Raw genomic sequence first — 11352 nt, forward strand, 5'->3', positions numbered from 1 at the left:
CTTTTTTTACATTCTTTTCCATTGTGGCTTATCACAGGATATTGAATATAGTTCCTTCCAATTTCTTCTTATAAGGATACTAATTGTTGTAATTTAGACCTACCTTAATGGCCTCATTTTACCTTAAACACTTCTTTAAAAACCCCATCTCCAAGTGTAGTCAGATTCTGAGGTACTGTGGGTTGGGACTTCAATATAAGAATTGTGAGGGGACATAATTCAGCTCATAACATGTGAGGTGCAGGGTCTAGGCTGGGACCCAGAAATGACTCCCAGTCCAAGGGTGCACAACTGCCCACCCTGGGAGTCCCCAGCACTCTCACAGTCAGTACCTGGCTGTAGTTGTTGGCTCTTGGAATGTATGCAGTTGCTTGCTGGGCATCAGGAGGCTGCAGCTACTGCCACATTCTTGGTTCTAGAGCCAGGTAGCCTGAGTCCAGGCATCACACCCACAGTTCAGCTACAAGGAGGAGAAAGGATAGAAAATAGTGCTCCCCGCTTTAAGGTTGCTTCTTAGGAGCCATATTGTTCTTATACTCACATCCCATTGGCCAGAACTTAGTCATCACGTGACTAGTTGCAAGGGAGGCTGGGAAATGTAGTTTTTAAAATCTCCAAGCGTCATGTACATTGCTAAAAATCTGGGAGTGTATGTTTAAAGAAAATGGAGGGGGATGAATTTTGGGGGTCCACAGCACCTTCTGCTGTACATCGTTAAAAAAAGACTCTGGGTGGCTAAGTGTTGTATGCAAGATAAGACTGCTGGCAGTGGCCAAGGTCCCACTCCAGAGTCTGAGCCCCGAACCCTCGGGAATTCACCCCTTTTCTCATTTCCTTTGAATGACTTTGTACAACTTAACCGGTGTCTGAACTCCTGTGGCCAATTGTTCTCTTGATGGTTAGAAACATGAGTTCCTAAGGGGCTTGTGTTGTAGGTGTACCAAGTGTGCATTTAATCTCTGTGTAAATATTTTGTGGGATTCAGTCACCCTTGTCTTCTGGAGAAATAGATTCTTAATCTAGTCATTTGCTTTCTTCACACAGCCCCCAGTCCAGTTTCTGACTTTAGAGTGACAAGTATCAGCACAAGGGAAGTCGGCTTAGCATGGAACAGCAATGACACTCATTCCTTTGAGATACGAATCACACCTCACGAAGCTGGAGAACCTCGGCTCATCACCACCACCGAACAGAGCACTGTCATTGGTGGCTTATACCCTGGAACCATGTATCGTTTTGACATATATCCACAAGGACCAAATGGGACTAAAGGGGATTCCCAAACAGTTTCCACTACAACTGGTAAGCAAATAGGCTGTATTTTCTGTGAATCAGTTACGTTTCTCAAGGGAAATCAGTATAAACCTTATCTGTCAAAATTTCCAAATATTGCTTTTCTTTTAATTATCTAAGAAAGGCCTTTTAAAAAACTGTTAATGACAGCAGTGCATATTCATGATCTAAAATACAGATAAGCAAAAAGAAAAATCACCTGTAGACCAACAGCCAGAGATAATCACTAATAGCTTTTGATGCATGATGTTTTAGAACAGGGGTCCCCAACCCCTGGGCCACAGACTGGTACTGATCTGTGGCCTGTTAGGAACCAGGCTGCACAGCAGGAGGTGAGTGGTGGCTGAAGGAGTCACTCCCCATCGCTCGCATTTACCGCCTGAACTCCACCTTCTGTCAGATCGGCCATGGCATCACATTCTCATAGGAGTGTGAGCCCTACTGTGAACTGCGCATGCAGGGGGTGTAGGTTGCGTGCTCTTTATGAAAATCATCCCCAAACCACCCATCTACCCTGTGTGTGGAAAAATGTCTCCCATGAAACCAGTCTGTGATGCCAAAAAGGTTGCGGACTGCTCTTCTAGAGTTTTAAGATTATATAAAGGTGTATGTATGTATGTGTGCATGTATATTTTAATAAGTATTAAAATCCTCTACATGTGTGGTTTTAAATCTGCTTTTTGTTCTATTCAAGTTTATTATGACTCTTCTTCCCTATCAGCATAAATATCCCTGCAGATTAATTTTAATATCTGCCTGGCATTCCATTGTCCGAATCAGGAGTCAGCAGACAATAATGGTCCATGGGTCAAATCTGGCTTACTGCCTGTTTTTTTTTTTTATAAGTAAAGCTTTATTCAAGCCTAGCCATGCTCATTTCTTTATATAAAGTCTATGACTTCTTTTGTGCTAGAAACGAATAGTTGCAACAGAGAATACATGGCCTGCAAAGCCTAGGATATATTTGTTCTGTGGTCCATATAGAAAAAGTTTGCTGACCCTTGGTTAGATCAGTGGTTCTCAAAGTGTGGTCTGGGGATCTCTGGGGCGGTCCCCTAGACTCTTTGAAGGGGGTCTGTGAGGTATTAGTATTATCATAATACTACTGGAATACTATTTGGCTTTTTCACTCTCATTCTCTCATGATAAGTGTACAGTAGAGTTTTCCAGATGCAGTGTGACATGGGCATCATTCTTCTGTTGGGTCATGGAATGTATGATTTGTATTCTTACATTTTAAGCGTTTCCTCATTAAAAATGTTCTGTTACAGCATACAAAAATATAACCTAAATAAATAAAAATTCCCTGAGAGCCTCAATAATTTTCAAAAGGTAAAGGGGTCCAGACTGCTGGTCTGGATGTATTATAAATCGCTTGACCATTCGCCTGTTGTTGGACAGGTAGATCACTGACAGTCTTTCATGAACAATATTGTGATGCAATGGTCTTGTTAGTTCTATGAGGCTGATTGATGTTGATAAAAGTATTTCATGAAAACAATCCATTGTTCATTATTGTTACCTTTGAAATTTGAAATGAAATTTTTTGGGAAAGCTTGGAGAACATCCAGTATCCTTGATCTTTGATTGCAGGGGACTTGAAATCCTTTCTACAGAAGGAAAGAGTAAATAAATGGGACTGATTCCTTGAGCCATGTGTGAAGTCAGTTGGGTTCTTGAGATTCTCCTTGTGTGGGTTTTCTCAACTCTGTTGGTTAGGTTAAGCATTGATGGTTATTTGGAAGATCTGCCTCCACAATAAGGAAACTGCTAAAATGTATCCCTCAGATGAAGTGCATAGTTCCTTTTCAAGTCTGATTTTCAGGTTAGACTTTTGAGATCAGGTTATAGTATCAACATATATATTTTTTCTCTCTTTTTAAGAATGTAGCTAATGGTAAGGGGATCACAATTTGGGTCCCTTTGATGTTGTGTGACTTGCCAATTCCCAGGATTTACTGCAATAATAACATTATGTAGTGGGGGTCTACAAAGCGCTGGGCTCTCAGCCTTTGTATTTAAACATTTTGAACACAACTCTATGAGATAGGTACTATTATCATCTCTATTTTATAGAGTAGGAAACGGGGACTCTGTGAACTTAAGTAACTGACCCAGGGTGACAAGGGAGTGAACTGGCCTCTGTCTGCCTTTGGAGACTGAGGTCTTAACCACAGTGTGGACTGCACTGCGATATGGAGCAACTGCAGGAGTAATTTAGGGCTATTCGTAAGGAGAAGGCATCTCTTGTACTCTTGCCTATAATTGTCCCAATTAATGGAAATCAAGAAGAGTTATAATAAGGCACTAGACTCTTAGGACATCACCAATTCTATTATTGACCAATGTTTGCTGTTATTGGGGGAGAATCAATGTAACAGCATTAAAGGCGATTTTGAAAAAGGGAAGCAAGTACTGGATGACCCAGCAATTCCACTCTTACATGTATACGTATTTCTAAACGAATTGAAACCAGGGACTTGAACATATTTCTCTACACCAACATTCATAGTAGCATGATTCACAATAGCTAGAAGGTGGAGGCAGCCAAGTGTCCATCAGCAGGTGAAATGTGGTATATCCATATAATAGAATGCTGCTGCTGCTGCTAAGTCGCATCAGTCGTGTCCGACTCTGTGCGACCCCATAGACGGCATCCCACCAGGCTCCCCCATCCCTGGGATTCTCCAGGCAAGAACACTGGAGTGGGCTGCCATTTCCTTCTCTGATGCATGAAAGTGAAAAGTGAAAGTGAAGTCGCTCAGTCATGTCCGTCTCTTAGCGACCCCATGGACTGCAGCCTACCAGGCTCCTCTGTCCATGGGATTTTCCAGGCAAGAGTACTGGAGTGGGGTGCCATTGCCTTCTCCATATAATAGAATAGTTGTTATTTAGTTGCTAAGTCATGCACGACTCTTTTGTGACCCCATGGACTGTAGTCCACCAGCCTCCTCTGTCCATGGGATTCTGCAGGCAAGAATCCTAGAGCGGGTTGCCCTTTCCTCCTGCAGGGTAGCTTCCTGTCCGAGGGATTGAGCCCGCATCTCCTGCATTGCAGGTGGATTCTTTACCATTGAGCCACTAGGGAAGCCCCACACTAGAATATTATTTAGCCACACAAGGAATGATGTACCAAGGCATGCTACAGTGTGAATAAACCTTGGAAGCATTATGCTAGGTGAAAAAAGCCCGACATAGAAGAACAACTGCCATGTACATCCACTTATGTGAGGTGCCTAGAATTGGCACATTTGTAGAGACAGAAGATAGAATAGAGGAGTGGGGAGAAGGGAGGAATGAGAAGTTCTTACCTCAAGGGAACAGAGTTTGTGTTGGGCATCATGAAATGCTTTGTGTTTAGCCAGTGATGATGGTGATACCGCACTGTGAACCTACTTAACGCTGCTGGGTTGTCCACTTACAAATGGTTCAGACGATAACTATTGCACTCTGTTTATTTTACTACCACGAAATTCAATAAAGACTTTAAAGATGGTCCTTGTAAAAAAAAAACTTAAAAAAAAAGAGATTCTGTGCAGTTATATTGCAGCCGGTTCAGTGTGTAGAGGTGAGACGGTGAGTGCAGAACCCAGAGCCCTCTGGGTAGTTTCGCTTCTGACTCCCGCTGTGAGGTTGCGGCTCCGTGTACTTTTTCCCCTTCCGCGCTCCAGCCTCAAGTGCCCATTTCAGTGTCAACTCTCCATTTCCGTTTTTCTCTTCAGTATGCCTGCCTGTGTTATAGAAAGATGTTTTCTTCCGAGGGACTGGTTTTTAAAAAACTTTGCTGAGATACAATACATACGCTGAACACACACGCATCCTAGATGCGTAATTTGATGCATCTTTACAAACTGAACCCATCTGGTCACTAGCACTCAGATCAAGAAAACCTGAGCATGGTTTCCACTCTAGAAGACCCCCTCCCAACCACCCCCAGACCAAGGGGATGTCTCTATGACAGAAGCAAAAGGCCAGAGAACAGATAGGACAGGCTGGTAAATTCATCGGTGTTGCAGAAGAGCCAAGATTCTTGAAAGAAACTGTTTCTCACCTAAGTGTTAAGAGTTTGCCCTTTGTGAACTCATTTGATGACAGAAGAGCAAGTTCTCTGGGCAGGTGCTTTAGAATAAAGCCGGACATTGCGATGGTCATTGACAGACTTCCCTTTTTTCTTCCTTTCCTCTGCCCAGACCGCAGTGCAGTGTTTGACATCCGTGTTGTTAACGTCACCACCACCGACATGCAGCTGGCGTGGCAGAACACAGACAACGCTTCCGGGTACATCTACAGCGTAGAAATACAGTCTGAACACAGCTCTGATTGGAAGAACAGTTCTCACACGGAGATCGCATTCCACGGCCTGACCCCGGGCACCTTATACAAGATCACAGTCACCCCCCAGATGGACTTTGTCCAGGGGCTGGCCAACTCCACCCTACAGTACACACGTAAGTGCTTCAGGACACCCTCCTAAGGAAGCATTTTCCCAGCCTTTCACCGGGAGGAGGGGAAATAAGCATGGGTTCAGTGATGAGGCAAGAGGCCCTTGTGTTTCTGGGCTCCAGGTAGAATGTGAAACCGAGGAAGCTGAAGACATTAGGTTCAGCCAACGTTCTGCCCTGCCCTGGTGGCGCTGGTGCTGAGCCATGTGAACTTGGAATTGTCTTCCGAAGCAGAGAGGCATCCCATGAGCATGGGAAGCATCACTATTCATTCCTTCCTTGGGAATACAGACTGGAGGAGGGGTCACCCGGTCATGTTGGCATGGAAGATGGTGCCCAAAGGAAGCAGTTTTGCATGCACCAGTAAGGGACATGCTTTGCTAATATTTGACCTAAATATATGGTAGAGATAGAAGTTTATAATGTATTTTTTGTATATTTTTGTTTCATTAATCATTTCAAAAACAAGTAGGAAATTACATCTTAAAAATAGATTTCAGATAAAGTATTAAAAGAAGTCTGAAAAGCTTCAATTCTTTTGAGATTTAATCTGTATAATTATTATCTAAATGTCTTTTTGGGGAAGCCTCCTCTTTTTTGATCCCAGCAAGTATTAGCTTTATTTATTCTTTACCCAAAGGAGCCAGGCTATTTTTATTTTAAATTTAATGAAAAAAAAAGAAAAAAAATTCCAGGCTATTTTTAGATGCAGTCAATAAAATGGTCAAGTTAATCCATCCTTTTTTTTTCCCCCTAAAACTTGAGGGCCCAGCAAGGTGTCCAGCATTGAGATAACGACCAATACCACAGCAGCAACCTTAAATTGGCAGAATGTTGATGAAGCCTCTTCAAACTACACCTACTGCCTTCTTATTAGGCAGGACGGAAGTTCCAGCAACTTCCCGCCAATAGTCACAGACGTCGGCGTTACCCATGCTACGGTCACCAACTTAATACCTGGTTCCTCCTACACCGTAGAGATCTTCACGCGGGTGGTGGATGTCAAGTCACTTGGGCCCAGCAGGCAGTCATTCTGTACAGGTGGGTAGTCTCAGGGGCCTCTTGGATTCCTTCTGGTGTCATGCTGACCTTGCACGTAGGTCCTTGCAATAAACTCCAGTTGATTAGTGTTTTTTTGCCGACCACCATGGCATCTTAGTTTTCTAACCAGGGATAGAACCTTCGCCCCGCTGCAGTGGCCCACCAGGGAAGCCCCTCGAGTTGGTTAGCTTCTGTGTGGTGTGTGAGCATCCTATTAGCTCATTAGTGCTGTCTTGCTGCCCTCGTCGTTCGTTCATTCAGCAGATACGTCCTGAGCATTTACTGTGCGTCAGGTACCGTCTAAGGTCACAGATGAGTCCCTGCCTTTCTGAAACTTCCGTTCTGCTGGCGGAAGACCCAATAAGCCAGAAACATAGGTTATTAGGTGACGATTACTGCTGAGGAAGGATAAGTAAAAAGGATAGGAGAAATGAGATGTTTATCTTGGGGAAGGCTTTGTCGAAAAGGTGACTTTTGAGCAAAGACTTGCAGGAAGTGAAGCCAGTCGTGTGGACAGGAGAGACGGGCAGCCCCAGTGTGGAGGTCCTGGGCCTGGAGTGTGCCTGCTGTGTTGGAGGCAGAGCAGGAGGTCAGGATGGCAGAGGTGGAGCCACGGCAGCAAGAGGGGGAGGTGGAGGAGGTGAGGCCAACGGGGTGAGCGGCCAGGGCACGGCTGACGTCAGGCCTTGCAGCTCATAGTTTGGCTTTTACCCTGAAGAAGACAGAAAGGATATAGTTAAAAGGGATGCTCAGCATTTTCAGTTTTCTTGATCCTTATCTCTCAATGCAAAAAGTGTGAGCATTTAAAGAGAAGAGCCCTGTGTTTAACTGAAGGAGCTTTCAGAAAGCGAGTCGGGGGATGTTTGGTGAACGGCTGTGAGTCCTTCTGCTCACAGTTCTGATGGCGGGGCCTTTATCCCTCTGGACCTGTGGGCCATCTTATCCCCTACCCTCTTTGCACTTGCTTCCTTTCTTCCTTAGACTAAGCCCTTCAGGTGTGTTCAGGCTGATCTGGAAGTCGGGCAGGGATCTCAGCAGATCAGCCTCCCTGGTAGTTAGGGGCTGGGACCTCGATGACCTCTGACCTTTCACATGGAGTGGCAAAAGAGATGCTGGCAGCTCTGAGCCCCCTGTGTTAACTCAAACTCTGTTCACCTGGTCTAGACTCTGATCTTTGGCATGTGGGTGGCTTCCATTGCTAATATTTATCTTAGCTGCAGTCATGATTCCCTGTAGCAAGAGAAAGATATCTGTGAGCATTTATGAGCGGGGGGGTGGATGGACAGGACTGTGGGAGGGGGATTGTATCGGGCAGGTTGTCCTTCCAGGCCTCAGGTGGAGAATGTGGGCTCTGTGCGTGGGTGCCTCTTTAAAACTTTTTCTGCTTTAAAACACTGCGGTGTTCAAGTCATGATAATATCCGCCTCCCCCAGTACATTAACACAGAGCTTTCCGTTTATTTATTTTTGGAGGCACCACTGGGATCTGAAAGAGTTTTCCATTTATGTCAGCTTTTTGTGGACACTTAATAAAATCCTGCTGCTGCTGCTTAGCTGACTTGGGCGTGTCTGAGTCTGTGAGACCCCATGGACTGCAGCCTGCCAGCCTCCTCTGTCCGTGGAATTCTCTTGGCAAGAGTACTAGAGCGGATGGCCATGTCCTCCAGGGGATCTTCCTGGCCCTGGGATTGAACCTGGGTGTCCTGCATTGCAGGCAGATTCTTTACCGCGGAGCTACCAGGGAAGCCCTAATAATATCCTACTGGCCCTTCAAATGGGTAGAGACAAATAACACCCCATATTAAAGATGAAGAAATTGGTACCATGGTACCCCACTCCAGTACTTTTGCCTGGAAAATCCCATGGACGGAGGAGCCTGGTAGGCTGCAGTCCATGGGGTCGCTAGAGTCGGACACAACTGAGCAACTTCACTTTCACTTTTCACTTTCATGCATTGGAGAAGGAAATGGCAACCCACTCCAGTGTTCTTGCCTGGAGAATCCCAGGGACGGGGAAGCCTGGTGGGCTGCCGTCTATGGGGTTGCACAGAGTCGGACATGACTGAAGCGACTTAGCAGCAGCAGCAGCACCATTGGTTATTCAGCCTGTTGTGTATGTAGAAAACACCTTGGACTTGGATTTAGAAAACCCAAGATCCAGTTTTGGCTTTGCCACTGGCCAGCCATGTCATTTGAGCAAATTACTTAATCTAAGTCTCAGTTGATTCAGCTGCAAAGTGGGACAGTATTAACACTGCCTGTTCCAGAATGATGGTCAAGAGGGTGCCCAGAAGAGGGAACACAGGTGGAGAAATTGCTACCACTCCCCGCGTAAGGTAGCTATGTCTCACGGGCCCTTGCGCTCTTCCAGCCTGGAGCCCGACGGCCACCGTTTCATTTAATCCTCAGGTCGTCCTGCAGCTGGGGCTGACCCAAGGTCACAAAGTTCAGTAAGGCCTGATTCAAGGTCAGCCTCTGCCTCTTCTGACATTCCCCACTGCTGTCTCCTCATCACCAATGGGCCAGGCATCCCAAGTTTAAGTGTTTGCAAAGGCAAGTGTCTAAGAATCTCATGCTGTGCTGTGCTTGCCTTGCAGACCCTGAGTCGGTGGCCTCCTTCGACTGTGAAGCAGTCCCCAAGAAGGCCACCTTGGTCCTTAGGTGGGCCTGCCCTTTAGGTACCAGCACAAAGTTTGAGCTGGAGGTCAGCCATGGATACTGGAAAAATAAAACGACCTTGGAGGGCTGCTCCTTGAACAACGGCCCTGAGTTCATGACGGAAGTCACGCATTTGAATTTTTCTACCTTGTATGACATCAGCATCGCTACCTGCTCCTGTAACAAGACGGCACCGCCCGCCCAAAACACCTGCCTCTCTGGCATCACAGGTGAGCTTCCCAGAGGACAGGGTAGCCAGCAGGTCATTTGATCACTCCTGGAAAGCTGACCCAGAGGCTCTGCCAAGTGTGGTTGGAAACCTGTTTCTAAAAAAAAATTATCCAAAATATTTGTTTTTGTTAACCAGTTCTGTAGAAATCTAGTCTATATAGTCTATAGAAACTATAGTGAGTGAGTGAAAGTCACTCAGTTGTGTCTGATTCTTTGCGACCCCATGGACTATACAGTCCATGGAATTCTCCAGGCCAGAATACTGGAGTGGGTAGCCTTTCCCTTCTCCAGAGGATCTTCCCAACCCAGAGGTCAAACCCAGGTCTCCCACATTACAGGCAGATCCTTTACCAGCCTAATCACAAGGGAGGCATAGAAACTGTATAATCTATAGGAATTTAGTGAGTGAGAATTATCTTTTACATTCCCAAAGTTGCCTTTGTTTTATGCAACAATTTGTTGCCACATATTCTTTTAAGTGGTAAGTTCCTCTACTGCATTAAAACAAAGTATTTTTATAGAAATGTTCAAATAGACACAAAAGCAAAGGAAAGTGTAATGGGACACACGTACCATCATCACTCACTTGACCGTTTGTGGGCATTTGACCAATCTTGTTTCATTCATATTCCCTCCACTCTTTTTTTTTTTTCCCCCTCCACTCTTATTGGATTTCTTTGAGACCAGTCCTGGTTATTCTATAATTTTATTTGTATGTTTTCCACATGTATTGATACAAGAGAGGGACTCCTTTCCCCCTTTTTTCCAAACATAACTACATTACTATTCAGTTCAGTTCAGTTGCTCAGTTGTGTCTGACTCTTTGTGACCCCATGAATAGCAGCACGCCAGGCTTCCCTGTCCATCACCAACTCCCGGAATCCACCCAAACTCATGTCCATTGAGTGAGTGATGCCATCCAACCATCTCATCCTCTGCCGTCCCCTTCTCCTCCTGCCTTCAATCTTTGCCAGCATCATGATCTTTTCAAATGAGTCAGTTCTTTGCATCAGGTGGCCAAAGTATTGGAGTTTCAGCCTCAGTCCTTCCAATCAATATTCAGGACTGATTTCCTTTCGGGATGGACTGGTTGGATCTCCTTGCAGTCCAAGGGATTCTCAAGAATCTTCTCCAACACCACAGTTCAAAAGCATCAATTCTTTGGCATTCCTATTACCATTACATTAAAAATTTAACAATCCTTTTTTTTTTTTGGCCATGCTGCACAACTTGTGGGATCTCAGTTCTCTGACCAGGATTTGAACCCAGGTTACAGCAGTTAAGGCACTAAATCCTGACCACTAGGTCACCAGGGAACTCCCAGCAATCTTTTTTTTTCTTTAAACTATTATGAGATATTCAGTCAAGATTCAAATTTCACTAGAATCTGGGTCAACAAATTCCCCAGCTGTTTTGGGGTCATTCACAAGAGATTCCTCCTAGTGCATGTTCCCATGTTGTTGCCTAGTTGCTCAGTCGTGTCTGACTCTTTTGCAACCTCCTGGACCATAGTGCTCCAGGCTCCTCTGCCCATGGGATTTCCCAGGCAAGAATACTGGAGTGGGTTGTTGTTTCCTTCTCCAGGGGATCTTCCCAATGCAGGCAGGCAGGGCCCCTTGAGTGTAGGACTGAGAAAAGCACTGAGAAGGAATTTCCAGGCTTGGAGGTGAATGCTGTCTTGGGGCAGGG

General features: G+C 45.2%; 1 protein-coding gene across 1 annotated transcript in view; it reads left to right on the forward strand.

The window, feature by feature from the left end:
- The window catches only part of PTPRJ (protein tyrosine phosphatase receptor type J), a 173111-nt gene that overhangs the window by 137279 nt on the left and 24480 nt on the right, over nt 1–11352 (forward strand). The window contains exons 8-11 of the mRNA XM_055547129.1: nt 1045–1302; nt 5484–5741; nt 6501–6776; nt 9372–9662. Coding sequence (XP_055403104.1) covers nt 1045–1302; nt 5484–5741; nt 6501–6776; nt 9372–9662 — 1083 coding nt within the window. The remainder of the gene's footprint in view (nt 1–1044; nt 1303–5483; nt 5742–6500; nt 6777–9371; nt 9663–11352) is intronic.

This window comes from Bubalus kerabau, chromosome 15 (genome assembly GCF_029407905.1).
Source record: "Bubalus kerabau isolate K-KA32 ecotype Philippines breed swamp buffalo chromosome 15, PCC_UOA_SB_1v2, whole genome shotgun sequence".
NCBI classification, from domain to species: domain Eukaryota; kingdom Metazoa; phylum Chordata; class Mammalia; order Artiodactyla; family Bovidae; genus Bubalus; species Bubalus kerabau.